The sequence below is a fragment of the Coenobita brevimanus genome, chromosome 20 (genome assembly GCF_032717465.1).
Source record: "Coenobita brevimanus isolate Jiangsu-jjx chromosome 20, ASM3271746v2, whole genome shotgun sequence".
In the NCBI taxonomy this organism is placed as follows: Eukaryota; Metazoa; Arthropoda; class Malacostraca; order Decapoda; family Coenobitidae; genus Coenobita; species Coenobita brevimanus.
Genome location: NC_136973.1, coordinates 8,387,341 through 8,412,972, shown reverse-complemented (window position 1 = coordinate 8,412,972; position 25,632 = coordinate 8,387,341). Strand labels below are relative to the sequence as shown.

The 25,632-nt window shown below is 43.2% G+C and overlaps 1 protein-coding gene across 1 annotated transcript in view; it reads left to right on the top strand.

Moving 5' to 3' along the window:
• The window catches only part of LOC145391972 (mitogen-activated protein kinase kinase kinase 4-like), a 503,013-nt gene that overhangs the window by 131,361 nt on the left and 346,020 nt on the right, over nucleotides 1-25,632 (top strand). The window contains exon 10 of the mRNA XM_080266482.1: nucleotides 24,655-24,828. Within this exon, the coding sequence (XP_080122608.1) occupies nucleotides 24,655-24,828 (174 nt within the window). The remainder of the gene's footprint in view (nucleotides 1-24,654; nucleotides 24,829-25,632) is intronic.

Genomic DNA, 25,632 nt, shown 5'->3' with positions numbered 1-25,632 from the left:
TATGCACTACATACACCTTATGAACTAGCATAAAGTATGAAGAACAACAAAAATATAAGAAATTTAACACTGAAATCTGACAAGCACAGGCGTAGGTGGAGACACTTCAGCAGTCTGGTGCACAAACCCTCACTGCCTCCCATATGCTACATTCTGCGTTCTTTATTGTCCAAACAGTTGACTCATTCAACCCAAACATACGGTTCCAAGCCAGTTCACAGGCGTAGGTGGAGACACTTCACCACAGTCTGGTGCACTAGCCCTCACTGTCTCCCGTATGCTACGTTCTGCCTTCTTTATTGTAAGAACAGTTGACTCACCCCAAACACACGGTTTCAAGACAATTCACCACGAAGTCAATTCACCATCAAAACATAGATGATTTCCTGTCATTCTATAAATATACTTATTATTGATTAATTAATACTTTAATAACTAATTTTCAGGGGATTTTATAACTCATATAGGTAAAAAACTAGTGTACTGTACTTGCTGAATAAACTGGCATTTAAATAAATGACAGGGAATCGTCCTGACGGAGAATTGTCGCCGACATTCCTCCCTTAAGTTTGTCCAACACATTAACTTTCTCTGTCAGCAACATCACTTTACTAGTCAGTTTTGGTGTGTTACCACATGCATCACTAGCACTACGCTTAGGCCCCATGTTGGCAGACAAGGCAAGCAATCACTGGAAGGCAGAAAAATAAGCCACAAATAACGATTCACAAGTCATGCATGTTTCGACTGTCGGATTCAAACTGACTGAGTGGTGCGTGGTAGACCGACCTCCCACACTCACACACACACACATATATGTATGCACACGGGCAGCAGGTAGGCATTTTTATATTTTATTTATTTCTCTTGTATATTAAAATTATTTATTTGAATACTATAATTTTGTTTTAATTATTGTACGAAAAATTCGTGGATAACCGAAATCGCGTGAAAAACGTTCGCGTGAATTAAGGGCTTACCTGTATATACAGTATATATATATATATATATATATATATATTTATATTTATGTATATATATATATATATATATATATATATATATATATGTATGTATATATATATATATATATATATATATATATATATATATATATATATGTATGTATATATATATATATATATATATATATATATATATATATATATATATATATATATACAGTATATACAGTACTCGTCAGAAGTATTCAGTGTTGTCCGCCGGGCGCGCAATACTTATGGCCCAAAAAGAATCACCTATTTTTGGGGGTAAGAATTGAGCCACAAGTTTGAGCTCCGAGCATGACGTCACGGTAGCCTGAGGCCTTCCGACACGCTGGTTGGTTCCCGTCTCAGTCGCCCACGGGCTGCCTGAGAGAGAGGAACTCCGCCGAGTGTCCCTCTCAAATTGCGCCATTTTTTACCGAGTGTCCCGCAGTGTTTTGGCCTTTAAAACTTTGTTATGGCACCTACCCGTGAACTATCGAGTGAAATCATATCCCAGATCATTGCTCTAAGGGAGGCAGGCCACCAGACAAAGGAAATTAGTGAATTGGTTGGTGTGGCACGATCGACAGTGCGTCGTTGGTGTGCGCGGTTTCGGGAGGAAAACAGTGGTGAAGTTCCCACAAAGAAACTGAGGTCTGGTAGGCCTAGGAAAACTTCCCCAAGGTCTGTTAATGTTTTAAAACGTGCAGTGGAGTTTAATCCTCGTGTGAGTGCAAGGAAAATTAAGGAGAGCAACCCAGAAGTGTTTGGTGAGGTGTCAGTGAGAACAGTGTCTCGTAGGGTGCATGAGCTTGGTTACACAAGTCACAGGCCTGTGAAAAAGCCTCTTCTCTCTAGCAGCCAGAGAATTCGTAGGCTTGCCTTTGCTAATAAATATCTAAACTGGGGTAAGGAGCAATGGTTGTCAGTGTCGTGGTCTGATGAGGCAACGTTTAGTGTTACCTGTAACAGAGGAGCACGCAAAGGTAGTGACCCACTTGACCCACGGTATGTAGAAAGCACAGTTAAACATCCTGATTCACTCATGGTATGGGGTTGTTTCTCAGGGAAGGGTTTGGGGAAGCTTGTTGTACTTCTCAAGAACCTCAGAGTGAATCAGGATGTTTACCTGGAGCTTCTGTGTGATCATTTACCAGACTCCTTCGAGCTAACAGGTGCACGAGTGTTTCAGCAGGACGGTGCACCTGCTCACAAGGCCAAATCGGTCACCAATTGGCTTCATGACTGCGAGGTATCATTCATGACAGACTGGCCAGGAAATAGCCCAGACCTCAACCCGATTGAAAACCTCTGGTACCTCGTAAAGAAGAGTCTCCAAGGGAAGGACGTGAGCTCTCTGCCTAAGCTGGAAGCCACCATTCGTGACTCCTGGGACAAAATACCCCTCCAACACCTCAGGAGCCTCGCCCTTTCACTTCCAAGACGTCTCAGGTCCGTGAAGAAACATAAAGGCTACCCTACGAAGCACTAAAGGTAAATAAAATGCATTATTTATATGTTTTTTCAATGTTGAAAGGTTTGTTTCTCAGGAGGGACGCAGGGCGCTCCATACTTCTGACGAGCACTGTATATATATATATATATATATATATATATATATATATATATATATATATATATTTATTTATTTATATATATATATATATATATATAAAATGCAAAAAATATTTAAGGATTTGATTGCTGAGTGATTCACCTAACCAGTTGGCAGTTTAGCTTATTTCACACAAAATACATAGAGGGCACCCACATCCACCACATTTAGATTATTAACCCATGGGGATAAGGTAAGGACCAGATGGAAAGAATATTTTGAAAGCCTGGTGAATGGGAATAGAGAGTGCAGAGCCACTGTATACGTGATTGGTTTTGGGGGTATGCAGAAAAGGAATGCATTGCCAGGAAATGGGACACTCACACAGGTGAAGAGTGCTGTGAACCGACTTATAAATGGGAAAGCAGCTGGGGATGATGAGGTGTATGCAGAGATGATTAAGCGTAGTGTAATAGAGAGAGCGGAATGAAGTGCTTCTTGGAGATAGGTAAGAAGGCATGGATGAGTGAAACTGTGCCTGCAGAGTGGAAAAAGGCTGTGATTGTACCCCTATACAAAAATAAAGGTGAGTGAAGTGAGTGCCAGAATTATCGTGGCATAAGTTTATTGAGTGTGGTAGGGAAGGTATATGGAAGAATTATTATAGAAAAAGTAAGGGAGATATCAGAAGTCCTAGTGAGTGATGAACAGGGTGGCTTTAGGAGTGGCAGAGTGTGGATCAAATAGTTGCAATGAGACAGATAGTGGAGAAGGCTTGTGAGAAGAACTATAAGTTGTGTATGGCATTCATGGATCTGGAAAAAGCAGACAAGGAAAGTAGACAGAGAAAGATTGTGGAAGGTTTTCCACACATATGATGTAGATAGTAAGCTGTTAGGTGCCATCAAGAGTTTTTATGATGGTAGTGAAGCATGTGTAAGGGTTAATGGGCATCTGAGTAAATGGTTCACAATCAGTGTGGGCGTGCAACAAGGTTGTGTGATATCCCCATGGTTTCTCTCTCTCTCTATATATATATATATTTATATAAATGGATGGGGTGATGAAAGAAGTAAAAACACAAGTAATGGAGAGAGGGATGGCGGTGGCAATGAATGGTGATGAATGGAATATCTCAGATTTGTTGTATGTTGATGATGCAGTACTACTTGCAAATACCAGACAAGAACTTGGTAGACTAGTGCAAAGTTTTGCTGATGTCTGTGAGCATCGTGCCTTGAGAGTAAATGTAGAAAGAGTAAAGTGATGGTTATTAAGAGAGAAGGTGACTCCCAGTGCAATGCTACAGTGAATGGAGAGAGACTGGAATTGGTGAGAGAGTTCAAATACCTGGGTACAGTGATAGAAAAGAGGGGAAAATGTGTCAAAGAAGTGAAAAGTAGAGTGACACAAGGAAGAAAAGTAGCTGGTACAATGAAGGCCTCGATAAGAAACAGAGGCTTGAACGTTGCAGTTGCACTAGGCTTACAGGAGGGAGTGTTAGTACCAGCTTCAGCAGATGGATGTGAGACTATGGTGTGGGATGAAAATGAATAGTCAAGAGTGAGAGCAGTGGAGATGGGACTGCTGAGGAATGTATGTGGAGTACAGAGGGTGGATAGGATACAAAATAATGTGATTCGTGAAAGGTGTGGAGTGAGGAAGTCTGTGGACCTTGAAATCGAAGAGAGTGTACAGTACTGAGATGGTATGGTCATGTAGAGAGAATGGATAACAGTAGAGTGGTGAAAAAGGTATACAATACCTGAATAAATATGAAGGAGGGAGGATGCGAGGTAGGCCAAGGAGAAGGTGGAGGGGTATGGTGGATGAGTGTGTGAGGAAGAGAGGTTTGGAAGTCAATGAGGCTAGGGGACTGACAAGAGATTGAGCTGGCTGGATGAATATTGTGAGGAGAAGCACATGATCAGGGATTTGCACCCCTTTTTAATGTGACAGCGTCCAGATTGATTCTGTCGGATATGTTTATGTGAAGCTTCAGAATGTGCCGAATGTTTTTGGCGTATCAGATAGAGCCAGGATTCCAGGGGCTTGAATGATGAGTGAATTGTAGCGTGGCCCATTGGATTGGGCAAATATGGGCTGTCTGGGCTTTGCTACTCCTGACCCTACCCTAGGATGGGAAAAGGGGTCCAGATGATGATTATGTATAAAATACAGTATATACATATATATATTGTTACGCTGTCCGCCTTTCCGTTCCCACGGATGCAGCCGTTACAGCTGGGCTAGGGGGATTATGCAGTATGTATCCGTGTCATTCGCGGAGTTTATATTAGCGAGTGTTACAAGTTCTTTTGTTTCTTTCGTTCCTGCCACTGAGGGCAATTTTATTTCATACCATGCTGAGAATGCATTTGATTATTTTGATTGTCTTATGTGAGCTACCAGTATATTTAATGATGTTTTGCTTGCATTAGAAGTACCAATTTATTGTAGAGAGAGAGGGGCACGAATTTAAGTTCTTATTAATTAATTTGATTCATGCGTTCGCGCTTGGCCGCACAGGAGCCAGCCTTTGTCAGTCTCTTCCCAGCTAGCTTCCGTATCGTGCGTGTGTGCACACTCTCTCTCTCCCCGGTCATTTTTATGCCGAGCTGGCGTTTTCATTTAAGTTTATTTTTATTCTTTTGTTGCTGACTGAGGGAAGTAGTTATTTTGTTTTTGTAACCGTGTTGTCTTTGGAGGGCCAGTTTGGCTCACCGTGGTCTTCTCGCTGCCTTTGTTAACGTTCCCCAACACACGTACATACACACACACACCCCTAACCCCTACACAGTTAATCCCATCTCTTTGCTCAAGGCTAGTGAGAACCATCGTGAGCTACTAACTGCGTTCCCCCTTGGACACGGGTTAAGTAGAAAGTCGTCACCACCGGAAGTAAGTGGGAGGTGTTCCTGTAGGCTGTCTCGGGCGGTATTACTTCCGGTAGTGACGATAGTAGGCTAGATCTATAGGTAGGCTGTTCCGTTTTATTACCAAAGTACAGAGTGTTGCGTTCTTAAATAAGCACTTTTCCGTTGCGCAGTTTTTCTCTAGTTTGCGGAGTGTCAGTGCCGGGGTCTGTGTTATTTTTGCAACGCAGTGGAGGCCGATCATCTAAGGCTGACTTGTTGTCTTTTTGTAATAGCCCCGGGCTGGCGCAAACCGTAACAATATATACAGTATATATATATATATATATATATATGTATTTGTTTTATGTGTGGGCGCTCACCATCCACTCACTCGATGTAGTGCTGCACTCGGGTATCTGTCCTTTCCTCTCCTCCATCCTTCTTTCCTTCCATCCTCTTCTGTCTTTCTTTCTTTCATTCTTTCCTTGTCCTTCTGCCTGCGGGTGACTTAACACTCCCGCTTCTGTCTTCGTTTCCGTCATTCTTTCCCCTTCCTTCTGCCTGTGGGTGACTGTTTCGTTTTCGCTTTCGTTTTTAAAGGCTCCAACATGCTTGCATGTGTCGACCTTGGTCACCTAATGGCGGCTTTCCACACTGCACGATCCATTGCAGCCTCCCTGTTCAGTCCCTTAACCCTAAGGTCACACTTAATGACCTCGTCCCATGTCTTTCTCGGTCTACCCCTCATAACCCCACCCCCAATATTAACACTTCTCACCTTCCTCACCCAATTATCATCCCCCATCCTCTCCACATGTCCAAACCACCTCAATCTACCTCTCCTCATCACAACACCAATACACTCCAGTCCCATCCTACCTCTCACCTCTTCCATTGTAAACCCAGCCCCTCCAGGCCTTGGACACAGGGACGCACTGCACATCCATCTAATCATTGTCATTTCTGTACGTCTGAGCTGGCGAATGTCTTCCTCCTTCACTGCCCAGGTCTCACTGCCATACAGCATTACGCTCCTAACACATGCTGCATACAAAGACCCCTTAGCACGTAGGGAGAGCCCTCTCAATGTCAGGAGAGGCAAGAGCTCCCTGAACTTCTTCCAACCACTTCTCACCCTAGCCACAGAGCTAGCTCCAGCCCCACCTCCAGCACACAACATGTCTCCCAAATAACAAAACTCTTCCACACACTCAAGAGATTCACCAGCAAGTTCAATCCTTTCACGTCTGACAATCTCCACCTGCTCACCCCGGCACGCCGTACACATAAAATCAGCATTATCTCGCAGTCTACCTCTGATACCACTACATCTCTTATGCACCCATTTATCACACACACCGCACAAGATGGAATTCCTTCCCATGCCCTTGTGGCAAACTGCACATGGCCACTCTCCCTCGTCTTTGACAGTACCGCCACCAACCCTAGATATCATCACTTTTGTTTTATCTGCATTTACCCTTAAACCCTTTTGCCCCATACCATCTCTCCACTTCCTAAACCTTTCCTCTGCCTCCCTTTCATTCTCTGCAATCAACACCAAATCATCAGCATACAACAACTCCAACGGGAGTCCGTTTCTAAAGTCACGTGAAAGGGCTTCAAGTACCATGATAAACAACATGGGACTCAAGACTGACCCCTGATGCACACCAACATTCACGGAAAACTCATCACTCAAATCTCCATTCACTCTCACCTGGGTGTGAGCACCCACATACATGGCCATAACCACCCTAACCAGCCACTCCTCCAAGCCAAGCTTTCTCATTGCCCACTTCACGACCTCCCTAGGGACTCTGTCAAAGGCCTTTTCCAAATCAACAAAAACAAAATAAAGATCCCTTCTCCTACCAATATATTTTTCCTGAAGCTGTCGAACAATGAATATGGCATCAGTGGTCCCCCTACCTGGCATAAACCCAAACTGCATCTCATCAATATACACTCTTTCTCTAATCATACCTTCTAAAACTCTCTCCATTACCTTCATTATCTGATCTAAAAGCTTTACACCTCTATAATTTCCTCTTTCCAGGGCATCACCCTTCCCTTTATACACATTTACAATTACACTCTTCAGCCAATCATCTGGGACAACACACTCATAAATAATCCTATTTATCAAGTCAGTGACTAAACTCACCCCTATATCGCCTGAGGCCTTCAACATTTCGGCAGTCAACCCAGACACACCTGCTGCCTTCCCCACCCTCATCCTGCCTATTGCCTCACTCACAGTAGCAGTATCAATCAAAGGCCAAGGGCCAGACACTGGATCTGCTGGCTCCAAACCTTCCATGTCCCAGTCAAACTCCTCATTCAACAACCGCTTATAATGCTCTCTCCATGCATCTTTAATATCCTCACTGTTCACCACTACCCTTCCTTCATCATTCTTCACACACTGCTCACCTATGATATCCCGATTATCCCTCTTCACCTGACCTGCCACCCTAAATATATTTTTCCTTTCCCCATAATTTAGGTTATCAAGTAATTGTCTCTGTGACTCAGACTTTGCCCTGTATACCTCTCTCCTAGCCCTACGCTTGGCAGCCAAATATTCCTCTTTGCTACCACCCTTCTTCCATTCCCGGAAAAGCCTTCTTTTCTCCTTAATTGCAGCTTCTACACCCTCATCCCACCACCAAGTTACTTTATGTCTTGATGGTCCTCTTGTCCAGCTGCATGTTACATCAATAACTCTCAAGAAATTGTTCTTGAGGGCTCTGTACTGTTCATTAACGCCTCTGTCTACAGCTCCCTGTTCAGCCACCACTCTCCTCAACTCGCTATAGAAGGCATCCCTTACTACTTGGTTTTTCAGCTTCCATATTTTCCTCCTAGGTACATAAGTCCTCTTTTTCATCACTTGTTCTTTAAGCACCATATCACAAATCAATAGTTTGTGCTGCTGCACACACTCCTCACTTCCTATAACTTTAACATCCCTCACTAACCTCCTATCGGCCCTCCTAACCAGAAAATAATCTATCTGACTACTATTTCCCCCAGACTCATACATAATTAACCTACTGTCTCTTTTCCTAAAATATGTGTTGCACACAATCATGTCCGTTGCCTCCCCAAACTCGAGTATCCTTTCCCCTTCTGCATTCCTTAGACCATATGCACATCCCCCATGCACTCCTTCATAACCTTGTGCTGCTTCACCTACATGACCATTTAAGTCCCCTCCCAAAATCACTATCTCATCATCCCGCATACCGCCCACTACACGTATTAAATCATCCCAAAATCTATCTATCTCTGATTCATCCAGTCCTGCCTGTGGAGCATATGCCAATATAATCACAGCTATCTTTCTTCCCAACAGAATTTTCACTACCAATATCCTGTCGCTTACTCTCAAAACATTCATAACATATTCCACCCATTTCTCCGCAACCATCACACCAACACCTCCATATCCGTCTGTCCCCCCCTGCCAAAACAACTTATAGCAACAGTCCTTCCCAACAATCTTTCTGGCTGATCCACCCCTGTACCGGACTTCCTGCAAACACGCCACATCCACCCACCTCCTACGGAATGCCTCAACGACTTCCCCTGCTCTTCCCCTCAAACTTCCCACATTCCATGAACCCACCCTCATCCCCATGGGTGATTTACTGTCCTCAGGCTTGCTTTGAAACCTTTTTTGTTTTGTCATCTTCAGTATTAATAAATGGGGACAGACACAGCACAGGTCCCACTTACTGCACAATCCCAGGTCCAGGCAATGGATCTGGGACCCCTAGCCCACCAGCTTACAAGTGGCTGTGGTAGTGGCCTCGGGGCACCCTGCCAGGACAGCTGCAGGGACACCCTCCAAACGCGTCTTGGCACTGCAACTATCCCGCCATTATACACCCACTGATAGGGCAGCCTCCTGGGGCGCTACTCCCAGGTTCGGGCCCCTCTCTATTGGGCGGAAGCGGCAGCCTGGAAACCGTAATGCCCTGTACCCTCTAGCACAGGCCCGAGCCCCATCTCGCCCTGGACCCATGATCTATGCCGGCGGAACCCCCGCCACGCCTCCCCCCAGAAGTCCGCCACTAGGTAGCGGGGGCAAAGTTTTCTGGCCGCATGCCCTTGCTGGCGCCAACCCCTGTAACGTAGTGGGATACGTTGTGTGAAATGTAAAGTGCATGTGGTGTAGTGCATAGATAGTTAGAGGAAATGTTTGGGAGAGTATGCTGGTCTACTCTCCATGTTACTGTCACACTGAAAAGGTCAGCAAAGGGGGATGGTTAGATAGCTAGTGAAACAGGAGCTCCAGCTCTCCCTATCACCAGCATTCCCATTCCCCTCGGGAGTACTACCCTGTTCGGCCCGTGCTATGGCCTCCTCCTGCATTGAGTGATAAGCCAAATGGTTTACTATACACCAGTAAACCATTTACTACTCTGGGTGGTAACCATATAACCAAATTCAGTATTGGCTCCCTGTGGTTTAGTGAGTAATTACAGTGCTCCAATCGGATTGAGCCAGTGAAGGTTTATATCCAGGGGGTGGTTGGGGTTTATTGCTCACGTAATGCCACTCATGGATGAGTGAGGCTGGTCACTCTCATCTTGAATGTCAGGACCAACTTGCCTAGCCCCAGGCTCCTATGCTTCTCATGGGGCAATGTAGGATTGGATGATGAATGAATGAAAAATATATATATATATACAGTCAAGTCCAGTATGGCGTGGCTAATTGGTTCTGGGCCAAGCCCGCGCCATAGAAAACCGGTCCATACAAATAACTAAACCTATGGGAAAAATGGAATTTGATTCTGGACGTTCGCCCAGAGTCCCCCTTTTCACCCCACTTTTCCCCATTTTCCCCCACTTTACACAGGCACACAATCAAACAATCAGTCAATGCATGTATTACACACAAATTAAACATTAATCAGTAAATAATAAAGGACTTAAAGGTATAAAATACTGAAAGTACCTAACTCCGACGACGATAATGCTAAAGTGGAAGGGTTAGAGTTATGGGTTCCGAGGCAAGAGGCAGGCTACTGTCTGCCATCTTGAGGTGAGCCTGGTGGTGCCTCATGCCGCTGCTGGGTAAGGCTGTCTTCCTCCATTTTAGCCTCCTGATGGAACCTCTCGAAGTCTGCCTCTGACATCACTGAGAAGGTGTTGTTGTCATATGCGTGGGATGGACCAGCCTGTGGCTTGGACTCCGGTGGTGGCAGTGGTTGTGAGACTTGGGAAAAGTAGTGTGTGATCACCTCCTATCGGAGCTCATTGAATCTCCTGTTATGGAGGTCCTTGTAGGGTGCTGGTGCCTTTTCAATTAAGTTAACTAAATTACAACACCTCCCTACATCTCCATCCCATTCCTGGACTCGTTCCTTGAGCATGTCCACTGCCACTAACAAATCACGAAAGTTTTTCATCATTGGTTCCCGCCTCACTGCCACAGTCTCACTGTCAGCCTGTCTGTCACTCCCACTGTCCACTGGAGTATCTCCCTCGATGACTTCATCCACCACAGCTTGAAAAGAGTCGGTGCCACAGTTAACCACGTCCATCACGTCGTCTGCTGTTACCTCAAAATAACCAGGAACTTGACGGGCAATATCCACAACCTCCTGCAGTTGTTGTGCCACGTCCTGTGGCCCGCCAAGCACAACAGATGTCAAGGCACGGAGGTTAGGCAGGAAAAGGTGCCAAGTGTGGGTGATGGTGGCCTGGCTTACCTTATTCCAAGCCCTAAGGAGACTGTCGATGAAGTCCTTAATAGTGTACCGGCGCCAGAATTCCGCAACTCTTTGCACATCCCTTGGTGTGGTGGGGTCTGGCTGAAAAGCGTCACTTTCATCGTCGCTACCTGCATCTTCCTCAGCGTCACTGCCAGGTGTAGGAGCAGACCTCCCAATCTCCTGCAGCTCCTGAACTTGAGATGCATTGCTGGTAACTGCATCCAGGAACTTGTGGAACATGCACTGGCTGTACGTGAGCTTGGTGTTGGCGATAATTTCCTGGTCCAGGGGCTGCAGGAGAGAGGTGGTGTTTGGTGGGAAGAAGACGACTATCACTTGTGGGTGGCGGGATGCCAGATGCTGGGGTGACATGGGGCATTGTCCAGCAAGAGAAGCACTTTGAAAGGGACACTGTGCTTCTTACAGTGCTGCTTTGCATCCTTGACGAACAAATCAAACCACTCGACCACCAGGTTCAACGCCACCCATGCCTTTGCCTGCTGCGCCCAGTAAACATCAGACTTCGACATATCACTAAGGTTTCTGAAGGCCTGGGGCTTATTAGCTTGGTAAATGATGAAGGGCTCTATTTTAAAATTACCGGCAGCATTGGTGCACAAAATAACAATGTATTGAGATTTGTCAGCCATCCTTCCCCTTGCCTGCCTCTGCGGCTTCGAGATGTAGGTAGTAGACGGCAGACGTTTCCTCTGCATCCCAGTCTCATCCATATTGATTATTGTCGGGCAGCTGTAACCTTCCACTTTGACCTCATCTTGAAGGAGAGCAGGGAACCTGGCGGCGGCAGCAGTGTTTGCTGAGGCACGTTCACCAGTGAGGTGAACGTTCTTCAGGTTCTTCCTCTTCAGAAAACTCTGGAACCATCCTGGGCTGGATTGGAATGACTTGGATGGGTTCACGCCTAGGTGGCAACAGGCGACACTATGAAATTTCCTGGCCTTATCTCTAAGCATAGGTCCGTTGACGGGTATGTCATTCCTCCTCTGCCGCAGTACAAACATGTGCAGGCATCTCTCTGCCCACAGAAGAGCTTTGTCCTTGCACCTAAGATGTCCACCGATGCTCCCAGTCCCGTAAGCCTTAACACATTTCAGAATTTTATCCTTGTTCTTGTAAATGGTACGAATGCCAGATTCGTTAACTTTATAGGATCTCCTTACTAGCCTACTTTTCCCTTTTCTCAATCCGTTTAATAACATCCAACTTCTTGTCGAACCTTAACAGCCATATCTTACTCAAAGTGCTCCTAGGGGTGGCAGGTTTCGCAGGGTTCCTGTCCGCCATTTCTGTGCACAACACGTAACAATAGGCAACGGAAACGGGAGAGTGAGCAGGTAAGAGGCATTCTGGCTACACACTGAGTGGTGCTTGACTGGCAGGCGAGGGCTGAGGTTCGTTCTCTGGCTGCCAGGAGAATTTTCCCACGCGTTTCAACCTTGCCACACTACGGCACCATAGGTATTTTATGCGCATAGTTCGTTTTTTTTGGTTCTGGCACCTTCCTGTTTCATAGAAAACCGCGACATAGAAGTCTACGCCATAGGCAATGACTGTATACATATATACATATACTGTATATATATATATATATATATATATATTAAAACAGGTGCCTTTACACTCCCTCTTCTTTCTTTCCTTCATTCTCACCTCTTCCTTCTGCCTGTGGGTGACTCTACACTGAGTGACAAGCCAAATGGTTTCCTGTACACCAGGAAACCATTTACTACCCTGGGGGTGAACCATATAACCAATGGCACCTGGTGGTTTAGTGTGTAATTAATGTGCTCGTCAGATTGAGCCTGTGTAAGTTTATATCCAAGGGGTGGTTGGGGTTTATTACTCACCAATGCCACTCAGGGATGAGTGAGGCTGGTCACTCTCATCTTAAACGTCAGGACCAACTAGCCTAGCCCCCGGTTCCTAAGCTGCTTGGGGAACATAGGCTTGGATAATGGATGGATGGATATATATCCATCCATCCATCCATCATCTAATCCTACGTTGCTCCATGAGGAGCGTAGGAGCCTGGGGCTAGGAAAGTTGGTCCTGGCATTTAAGATGGGAGTGACCAGCCTCACTCATCTCTGAGTGGCATTATGGGAGCAATAAACCCCAACCACCCTTGGATATAAACCCTCACCGGCTCAATCCGATTGGAGCACTTTTATTACCCACTAAACCACCAGGAGCCAAAATTAGGTTATATGGTTACCACCCAGCATAGTAAATGGTTTCCTGGTGTACAGGAAACCATTTGGCTTGTCACTCAATGTAGAGTCACCCACAGGCAGAAGGAAGAGGAAAGAATGAAGGAAAAAAAGACACAAGAGGGAGTGTATAGTCACCTGCAGGCAGAAGAAAGAGGAAAGAATGAAGGAAAGAAAGACACAAGAGGATGGATGGAAAGAAGGATGGAGGAGAGGAAAGGGCAGACACCCAAGAGCAGCACTGCATCAAGTGAATGGATAATATATATATATATATATATATATATATATATATATATATATTCAGTTTGTACGTGGATGGGGTAATAAAAGAGGTACAAGGTAGGGTAGTGGATGTTGGAGTGGCCTTGGTGAGAGAGGGTAGTGTTTGGAAACTCCCTGTACTGTTGTTTGCAGATGATACCGTGTTGTTGAGTGAAGACGAAAGGGAGCTGCAAGGCTTGGTGGATGAGTTTGGGAGTGTGTAAGAAACAGAATCTAAAGGTGAATGTAGGGAAGAGTAAAATGATGGTCTTTGAGAGAGGTGAAGTCAGTGAATGTAGAGCGAGGTTGGATGGTGAGGAATTGGAAAAATGTAAGTACTTGTAAGTACTTGGGTAGTGTGATGAGTAAGGATGGAGGTTTGGAGGGTGAAGTGCTTGAAAGGGTACAGCAGGGAAGAAAGGTTGCTGGTTCCTTGAAAGCAGTGATAAGAAACAGGGAAGTGAGCATGGAAATGAAAAAGTTACTACATGACAGTATTGTGATACTATAATGTATGGAAGTGAAGCTTGGAGGTTGCTGGAAGGACACAAGTCAAGAGTGAGAGCAGTGGAAATGAGTTATTTAAGAGGAGCCTGTGGAATCACAAGGAGAGACAGGCTGACAAATGAGGATATAAAGGAGCATTGTGGTGTGGATGTGGATGTGATAGGAAGCGTTAGGAGGAATACACTGAGGTGGTTTGGGCATATGGTGAGGATGGTGGGTGAAAGACAGACGAAGAGAGTGTATGTGAGTGAGGTGGAAGGGGGGATAGGGAGAGGGAGGCTGAGGATGAGATGGAGGGATAGGGTGGAAAGGGATATGAGAGAGGGGGGTGTGAGTTGGGAGCAGGGCAGTGAAATGGCGGGGGACATGGCAACATGGAGGTCATTTGTTTGTGGCCACCTCGAACGGGATTGAGGCGTCTGGCAATATATATATATATATATATAATATATATATATATGTCTGTATCTATCTGTCTATTTGTCTATCTATATAATATATATATATATATATATATATATATATATATATATATATATATACTGCATATATGTACAGTGAGGTCCTGAAGATACGAGCAGTTAGGTTGCATTTGGCATAGTCGTATAATGAATTCTCATATAACGAAACACTTAACTAAAGCTAAAATATTGGTTGGGTTCAAGGACCCTATCACAGGAAAGTTTTCAAGCTAAAATATACGATACCAAATGCAACAAACACATCTGTATTACTGAACTGTCGAGAAAGCAACCTGAAAGAGCAAATAGTGTGCAAGTAACATGACTACACATTAATTAAACATGCGAAACACACATAACACTCATCTATTGGTGTTAATGTTGTGCTGGAGGTTGGAAGCTGGCCTGGCGGTCACCAGCTGAGCAGCATTGCCAAATTCCCAAACCCATATTATCGTACCCGGCACATTAAAATTATCGCTTTTTGATCAAAATTAACACTCTCATAAACAAGGCATTTCTTCACATAAATCGATAATTACTGTGGAATGAATATATTTATATGTGGAGTAATTAATTAACGTTATTGAATTTGTTTGTTACATACCTACCAGATCATCATACTGGTTATCGTAAGAGTTACTAAGTCCTACTGTTGTACTAGTCTTACAGTAGACTTATTAATTTTTCAATCCCCAATTTATTTTTCAGATTATGAAATTGTAAAAGTTATTGCATTATCGCATATAGCAAGGTGTGCTAAAATATCACATTTTGCAATAATTATTGTACGTCTGGCAATGCAGCAGCTGAACAGTACCGCTATTTCTCTTCGAGGTTGAGGGAAAATGGCGATGACTGCATTTTCTGGGATGAGTGAGTTGGCATGCGCACACCTTGCCCGAGACTGAATGTCGTATCATTGGATTTTCGAGATCTCACATCAAAAATACAGTAAAACCTCGATTTAATGGCATTCATTCTAACGGCAACCCCAAACTAACAGCACAAATTCCCGTGGAATATTTATGCAAAAAAAAAATTTAAAATTCCCCCAAAATGGGTAAAAATAAGAAAGAAATTCAAATGTGGCGGGCGCTGCGTGCATCTCGATCGTCTGTTTGCAGTTTCCCGCCAACTGGGTATGTTTATGCTCACCCAGTCTTCCTCCTGCCTAGCCTGACCCCAAAGTGAAAAAAAATAGCATGTAAGGTTAGATATAAGAACTAGTGTTATAGACTTCATAACTTAGTGAACTTATTTACGTAGTGCCATCTACTCTCCTCCAACCTGCCAACTAACTTACCTGGATTACTGTACAGTAGAGTCGTGATTTAAGAGCAAGCGAAACGACGATCTTACAATAACACAAGCATTTAATTTCTCCCATAATTATATAATAGGATGGTAATACCACTCAATTGTGTGAGAGAAACTGTGGGTAATGGGTGTTTTGGTGCTGGATTTCCAGGTACAACTCGTGTGTTATGCTTTTGTCGGTCACTGATTGGCTTCCTCGACCCGACTCGACCCACGTGACCCCCATACCACCAGCCACAGCCCGCTGCCTACCTCAGTGTTGTGTGAACGGTCACTGTGAAGAGAAGTTTATTTGCATATTTCCTTGCTTCTCGTTTCCTCTCTGAACTGAGCATGTGGTTCCAAACTAACTTTAGTTATGCCTGAGCACCCTGAAAGTGCTTTGAACACAAGAAAAGCATTTATTCTAAATGAAAATGTAAAATTGTTGGACGAAGTGGCATGCAGTGTTGCATCTTAAATGCAAATAATTAGACAGTTAAAATGAGTCGAGATGTTTATGACGTGGATAGTTTTCTTTGTTGGAAAAAAAAAAGTTAATGATGGAGCAGTAAAATTCATGTATTCGCCTTTAGTGTAGTGAGTGTGAAAAAAGAAGAAAAGAAGACGTTGTGCTCGATCTTTTTGTTATAAACTGACGATCTTTGGTCAAGTAAATTCAGATCTTATGGTACGTGAAGACACTATGTGTTGGCTTAAACAGTTAGGCAAGAAAATTATGTGAGTTCAGTTCTTGTGAATTATACTGTCATACAAATTATACTGTTTGGCTGACTTGTTTATTTTTCACGATTTCTGCCTTTGTGTATATTTATCTGTGAAGTGAGATAAGCAAACACTCCATGCTGACAACTTCTTTATAGTTTTCTTTTTTTTTTCCTTTATTGTTGATGACTAACGGCTTCCAAAAAGTTTCACTGTGCATTTTTTTTTATTAGTACCAAAAGTGATTCGCGACGAAATATGCGTGATGCTGACCGGCCATTATTCACATATTGTTTAGGTCAAGTTTATGCTTGATTTCTAATGAGGACTGTCAAGAGGTTTAGTGGCAATCCTTGGTGATTAAAATTTTTATGGAGAGTATTAGGTGGCAAAACTAATCAGTTAGGTTAGGTTAGAATGCAGTAGGCATGCATTGATGTGTCCAGTCGGTGAGGTCATATGTAAACACACTGTCTTCGATGTCTTAATGCAGACGTATTTCTAATAATCTATCTTTAAATATATTTTTAACGAAAAATATGAGGCTCCTAGAACCTATCTATCTATCTATTGCCAGACGCCTCAATCCCGTTCGGGGTGGCCACAAACAAATCACCTCCAGGTCGCTCTGTCCTCCACCATTTCACTGCCCAGCTTCCAACTCACCCCCCCCCTCTCTCATATACCTCTCCACCCCATCCCTCCATCTCATCCTCGGCCTCCCCCTCCCTCTTCCCCCCTCCACCTCACTCACATACACTCTTTTCATCAGTCTTTTGCCCTCCATCATCTCCACATGGCCAAACCCCCTCAGTGTGTTCCTCCTAACGCTTCCTATCACATCCACATCCACACCACAACGCTCCTTTATATCCTCATTTGTCAGCCTGTCTCTCCATGTGACTCTGCAGGCTCCTCTTAAATAACTCATTTCCACTGCTCTCACTCTTGACTTGTGTCCTTCCAGCAACCTCCAAGCTTCACTACCATACGTTAGAGTTGGTATCACAATACTGTCATGTAGTAACTTTTTCACTTCCATGCTCACTTCCCAGCTTCTTATCACTGCTTTCAAGGAACCAGCAACCTTTCTTCCCTGCTGCACCCTTTCAAGCACTTCACACTCCAAACCTCCATCCTTACTCATCACACTGCCGAAGTACTTAAACGTACTCACATTTTCCAATTCCTCACCATCCAATCTCGCTGTACATTCACTGACTTCACCTCTCTCAAAGACCATCACTTTACTCTTCCCTACATTCACCTTTAGATTCCGTTTCTTACACACTCTCCCAAACTCATCCACCAAGCCTTGCAGCTCCCCTTCGTCTTCACTCAACAACACAGTATCATTTGCAAACAACAGTACAGGGAGTTTCCAAACACTACCCTCTCTCACCAGGGCCACTCCATCATCCACTACCCTACCTTGTACCTCTTTTATTACCCCATCTATGTACAGATTGAACAACCATGGAGACATGACACATCCCTGTTTCAACCCAACCTTTAAAGAGAAAAATTCACTCAGTTCACCATCCACACGCACTGCAGCCTTCGCACCATCGTACATACTCTTCACAGCATTCAACAACTTCCCGTCTACTCCATATATTCTTAACACTTTCCACAATCCTTGTCTATCCACCCTGTCATATGCTTTCTCCAAATCGATGAAAGCCGCGTACAACTTCTTTCCATTCTCTAGAAACTTTTCCACTAAAGATCAAAGAATGAATATCTAATCTCCAGGGAAACGTCGTCTGTGGCATTTTGGAGCCGCGGACTGGGAGGCCCTCAGGCAGTACTTCTTTGATTTTCCCTGGAATGATTATTGCTTCCATGGCCGTGAGCCATCTGAATGTGCCTTGCGCATTACGGACGTTATTCTCTCGGGCATGGAAGCATACATTCCTTTCTCATATCCTTTGACTAATGCAAGTAAGCCTTGGTTTAATCACGCTTGTTCTAATGCTGTCCGCAACAAGGAGAAGGCCTACAAAAGGTACCGGAGCCAACCCACCCCTGAATCACATCATCTTTACGTTTCTGCCCAGAATCGTGCTAAGTCTGTTCTTCGCTCTACTAAAAATAATTTCATCCATACTAAATGCTCTCAACTCTCTGACTCGAATTCTTCCCGCTCCTTCTGGCACCTTGCCAAAAATCTTTCTAACAACTTTACCTCATCATCCTTCCCTCCTCTTTTCTACTCTGATGGTTCTGTAGCTATTTCTTCTACTGATAAAGCAGATCTCTTCGCACAGACTTTCTCCTCCAATTCCACCTTAGACGATTCCGGTGCTGTTCCTCCATCACTTCCCGCCTCTGACTTCCTCATGGCTGACATTAAAATTTCTTCAGTTGATGTATTTTCTGCCATCACTGGCCTCAGTACTAACAAGGCATATGGGCCTGATGGGGTCCCTCCTGTTGTTCTCAAGAACTGTGCCTCTGTGCTAACACCCTGCCTAGGCAAACTATTTCGCCTTTGTCTGTCAACTTGTACCTTTCCTTCTTGCTGGAAGTTTGCTCTCATTCAGCCAGTCCCAAAGAAGGGTGACCATTCCCAACCCTCCAAATATCGTCCAATTGCTTTAACATCCTGTATCTCAAAAGTTTTCGAGTCAATTCTTAATAGAAAAATTTTAAGGCATCTTTCCTATCACAACCTTCTTTCCGATCGTCAATATGGGTTCCGTCAGGGACGCTCCACTGGCGATCTTCTCACCTACCTTTCAGACTCCTGGTCATCCTCCTTTCGGGACTTTGGCGAAAGCTTTGCCATTGCACTTAACATCTCAAAGGCTTTCGATCGAGTCTGGCATAAATCTTTAATTTCCAAACTGCCCTCCTACGGTTTCTATCCTTCTATCTGTGCCTTCATTGCTAGCTTCCTTTCTGGTCGTTCTATAGCCGCTGTTGTAGACGGCCATCGTTCTTCTCCTAGATCTATCAACAGTGGTGTTCCTCAGGGCTCTGTCCTATCACCAACTCTCTTCCTTTTATTCATCAATGATCTTCTGAGCTGTACATCTAACCCTATCCACTCATACGCTGATGACTCCACCCTTCACCTTTCCATTCGGTTCCCGCAACGCCCATCTCAACAGTTACTTCAACAAACAAGGGATGAGGCTATGGCACACCTAATGTCTGACTTGGCTCGTATCTCTGACTGGGGTAAAAATAATATGGTTGTCTTTAATGCATCTAAGACTCAGTTCTTACACCTATCAACCCGACAAAATCTTCCACAGGTATACCCACTAATGTTTAATAATATTCAGCTTAATCCTGCATCATCCTTGTACATGCTTGGGGTTTCATTTACTTGGGACTTATCTTGGAAAGATCATATTACATCTCTTGTAAAATCTGCTTCCAAGAGATTGGGTGTGCTAAGCCGACTCCGCTCTTTCTTTACCCCTGCACAATTGTTGACTCTATACAGGGGTTTTATCCGCCCCTGTGTGGAGTACAACTCTCATGTGTGGGGAGGCTCCCCACATACAGCTCTTCTCAATAGGGTGGAGTCAAAGGCTTTTCGTCTCATTAACTCTCCTCCTCTTACTGACTCCCTTCAACCTCTGTCTCTTTGCCGCACTGTTGCATCTTTGTCTCTTTTCTATCGCTGCTTTAATGGTCACTGCTCCTCTGAACTGTCTGCTTGCATTCCTCCACCTCTACGACGGGCGCGTAGCACCCGTCTGGCAGCAGACTCTCATCCATTTTCTGTCCAACTCTCTAATGCAAGAGTTAACCGTTACTCCCAGTCTTTCATTTATGCAACAGGTCAGCTCTGGAACTGTCTCCCTCTGTCTGTATTTCCTGCTGCCTATGATCTCCAGTCTTTCAAACGCAGTGTGTCCAGGCATCTCAAAATGATCGGATCTTTAATTTGGCTCTCTATTGTATTTTGTTTTTCTCTTGGAGGGAACTGTTACTGCAGGCTCATGGCCTTTGGTTCCTTCTTCCTCGCATTAAAAACAAAAAAAAAAAAAAAAAAATCCTACACAACCTCTTCCCTTCCTAAAACCTCCCTGTTCTTCTCCAACTAATTCCCCTGTTCTTTCCCTAACTCTGTCAATAAGTATCCTACCATACACTTTTCCTATTACACTAAGAAGACAGATGCCCCTATGATTACCACACACTTCTTTTTCCCCTTTTCCTAACCTAACCCCCTATTTTACATGTAAATATATGCCTTGTTTTAGCACGAAATCGATTTTGCACATGGTTCTGCATATCCTATCTTGTGTTGTATGAAGACTCCGCTGTACTGTACTTACCTGGATTACTGTACAGTACTTTACTACAACACCACACCTTGATTTTGTATGTCTGCACATGTTTATATGCTTAAAAATGTGTTAAAATATGTTTGTGTGAGTTCTGGGGGTATTGAGAGGTGTAAGCCCCAATCTAACGGAATTTCTTTTTTTTTTTCGGCATGCTCAGGGCCCCCTAGGGTGCTGTTAAATCGAGGTTTTACCCTAGTCCCTAATTTACCCAGGTTGCATCATCAGTTTCTTGTATATTGAGTGGTTGTATAACGGGACCTACCTGTATACTGTACATATATATATATACAGGTAAGCCCTTAATTCACGCGAGGGTTAGGTTCCCAGACCCTTCACGTATGTGGTAAATTTGCGTATATGTTCTGCCCTTGTGTGTGCATAATTACGCATGTCTATAAGTATATTACATCTGAATAATACTGTTTGTGCACTACATTCACCTTATAAACTAGCATAATGTATTAAAAACAACAAAAATGTAAGAAATTTAAAACTGAAACCTGACAAGCACAGGCGTAGGTGAAGACACTTCAGCAGTCTGGTGCACTAGCCCTCACTGCCTCCCGTATGCTACATTCTGTCTTCTTTATTGTATGAACAGTTGACTCATTCACCCCAAACATGCGGTTCCAAGACAATTCACAGGCGTAGGTGGAGACACTTTGGCACAGTCTAGTGCACTAGCCCTCACTGTCTCCCGTATGCTACGTTCTCCTTCTTTATTGTATGAACAGTTGACTCACCCCAAACATATGGTTCTGAGACAATTCACCATCAAGTCAATTCACCATCAAAACATGGACAATTCCTCATCATTCTATTAATATACTTATTATTGATTAATTAATACTTTAATAACTAATTTTCAGGGGGATTTTATAACTCATATAAGTAAAAAACTAGTGTACTGTACTTGCTAAATAAACTGGTATGTAAATAAATGACGGGGAATCGTCCTGACGGAGAATTGTTGCCGACATTCCTCCCTGAAGTTTGTCCAACACTTTAACTTTGTCAGTGACACCACTTTACCAGCCTGCTTTGGTGTGTTATCACATGCATCACTAGCACTATGCTTAGGCCCCATGTTGGCAGACAAGGCAAGCAATCACTGGAAGGCAGAAAAATAAGCCACAAATAACGATTCTTGAGTCACGCATGATTCGACTGTCGGATTCAAACTGACTGTGTGGTGCGTGGTAGACCGACCTCCCACACACACATACATATATGTATGCACACGGGCAGCAGGTAGGCATTTTTTATATTTTATTTATTTCTCTTGTATATTGAAATTACTTATTTGAATACTATAATTTTATGTTTTAATTATTGTACGAAAAATTCGTGGATAACCGAAATCGCGTGAAAAAAGTTCGCGTGAATTAAGGGATTACCTGTATATATATATATACAGTATATATGTATACAGGTATATATATATATATATATACACTCAATCCTCATAACCGCGTGTTTGTAAACCACGGATTCGTAATCCACGGCAAAGTGGCTGTCAGACTGCCGGCACCCTTAAACTGCTGTTAAGTCACGAATATTGCGGATCTGGGCACCGAAGTGGACCTTTTCCAAGGAGAATCGTAAACCACGGCATTCAATTTGATAACCGCGACCGAACAACCATCATCATCAAGCATCAGTCATCTCTGAGGCAGACTTTGAGGGTTTCCTGAGGGAGGATGAGGAGCTGGAGAAGGGAGAACAGCATGAGGGAGCACCCCCACCTCATGCTGAGAGGTTCTAAGTTCTTCCCAACACCACCCCACTTCATTCACTTAAGCAATATCGTCATAGGATTAAAGTGAGATCCCTTAACCTTGCCTATTTCTATTAAATACATGCACTGAATATTCCTAAATTTGTATGTTTGTGTTTGATGGTGCCTAGATAGGTGTAGGTAGGGTGCTGTGGGGTGTGGTTGGCCAAAGTCCAGACCCTAATTAATTATCCACATAAGAGTTATTATTTATAAACCGCGGATTTTGTAAACCGCGGCAGTGGTCAAGACCCAAATTGCCGCAGTTTACGAGGATTGAGTGTATAATATATATATGTGTGTGTGTTTGTGTGTATAGATAGATAGATATAGATATATATTTTGCATATAATATGAGAATTTCATCCAATTTTGACCATGAATAACTGAGAAACATGCGAGTTGAAAAGAATACAGTACTGTAGTGTATTGCAAATGCATAAAAAAATAAGAAGGGCATTTACTCATAAAAAGAAATTATTTATTTAATATTTGATGATACATTGACAGATACAACAGATTTCACACTTCCTATGAAATTTTCAGGTCTGTGTGATAATACAGTATTTGACAAAAAAAAAAAAAATGCATAAAAAATAATACATAATTACACACCCATGATTTGTGTTTATTTACTAAAGCATGACATGATATCAAAATATATGAAATAAGGCATATATCATAAAAATTTCAGCTCTCTGGGTTGGAAAATAACGAAATAAAAGAAGTGACGTGCTGCCACGTCACTGGCCCAGAATCAGTTGGCCAACAAATGACACATCAGCATATCATCTGCCCAGAATAATGTTAAATACCCCAAAGTAGGTATATTTTGTTTTTGTCCACTCACCTCTTGCAATTACAATTCAACAGATAACTATCTGTGTTGCATATGTACTTAACTTGAGATTGAGTTGTTATAATATCAGTGGAATCGTTGCACCCGTTTGATAAAGAATTACCTCATTGAGCCCGTAATGGTGGGCAACTTTAGCTTTCTTCTCACCACCGTCAATCCTTCTTATTACATTTAACTTTTGGGTGTAAGTTATGTTGGCTTCTCCTTCCTTGAAGAAGTTGTAGGCTTAGGAGGGCTATGATCAGCTATGATAACACTGGGCAGGTGGAGGAAGCACAGGGAAAAAAAAAAATCCTTGTAAGAAACCACACCGGAACCACACGCCAACAACAGAGAGGAGACAATACCAGGGTGTCAAGTGTGTCCTTCATGCTTGGCGTGGGGGAGGAACGTTGTGAATGGCTTACAGCAAGTACTGTGCATGAATATGATTGGTTTAGTAGTTCCCATGCTTGACCACAATTGGTGTCCCCCCGGCTAGATGCATGACCTTGAGGCAATGGTGATGCGTATTACACGAGGCATCATAAAAGCGTCACTTTTGAGACTGCATTCACGGATTTCACATACCGGTAATTTCTGCGAGTCACTGATATTGCAAACAGTTGCATGATGTTGCTGAGTACTATGAAACTGCAGTTTAGGATATTGCGATTTTGGAGATTCCACTGTACTTTTCTTCCTGAATGTGTATGATGAAACTAAGATGAAATTCTGTATAATGTATACTCAGTATTAATATCTGTATCCTACAAGTGTTACAAAGTCAACAAGAGTATTGTCTCTCGACTTTTCTTTGTTCTGCTTTATTACATTTAACTTAACACACACACACACACACACACACACACACACACACACACACACACACACACATTTTAAGCTTGTGGGGTAGAATCAAGTTTCAGGGAGTCTGAATGATGTGTGAGTGATTGTGTTGCCTGTTTCACCAAGTATGAAGTTGATAATTATCCCACTTTTATGATGCCCCATTTCTTGTTTTTGAATTTTACCTAACCCTGTCCATAGGATGGTGATTGCAGCAAGGTGGTATTATAATTCTAAGTATTCCTTTCTTCAATTTCAGCTTATGAGAGAATACAAGGAAGGAGTGAAGTTTGCAGTGTTGGTTCGTCAGAAGTTTCTACGCGCCTGCCAGGCGGTCTTCGTCCACCTTTCACTCAAACTACAAGAAAACTTAGAAGCGAGGCAGAATCAGGCAATAGAAGAGCTTGATGGCAATATTAAAAGGATGTTGGAGGCAAGGATTGGTATACTGTGCATGTACTTCTTAATATACATCCACATACAACATAAATAGGTAATGTATAAATTTATGCAATTTATGCCATATAGCTTTCTTAAAAAATATATATATATATATATATATATATATTTTTAATAAGGCTGCCAGAGATCAGAGATCATGCAGCATGGAGAGCCGCCATTAGGTGACCAAGGCTGATGCATGAAAGTACGTTGGAGCATTTATAAATGAAACAAAACAAAACAAAACAACGTAGGCATGCAATTTTTCCATCTCCTCCCTCTGACGTTCTCATACCTGTCATTAAAATTCCTTCGGATGAAATACTCTCTTCCCTCTGTGGCATCATTACAGCAATCCCTCAGTTATCCGACGTAATAGAGCCAAAGTCATGTCCAGGTAATGGCTCCGTCCAGATACTGGACTTTTCTCCTGAACCCCCATCGTACATAGTCTAACTTTGAAAGCCAGTGTAAAAGGCCACTACAGTGCATCATACAATGCTTGTTCCTGTTGCCAACACTATATGTGATCAAATAGACCCATCATCCAGAGACAAGCAGTCACCACTACAGGGCCATGCCCTTCACTGACATGAAAAAAAAAAACATGAAAAAATGGCAACACAAGAAAATTGCAGTGGGCACACAAAATATAACAGTAAAATGAAATAAAACCATTGTAAAATAGAATAAAGTAATGGTACATTACAGTGAGCTAGAATAAAATCAACGTCAACTCTCACGATTCGGCCATCCTGCATTAACCTTACCCAGGACCTCCTGCTTCTCCAGAGTC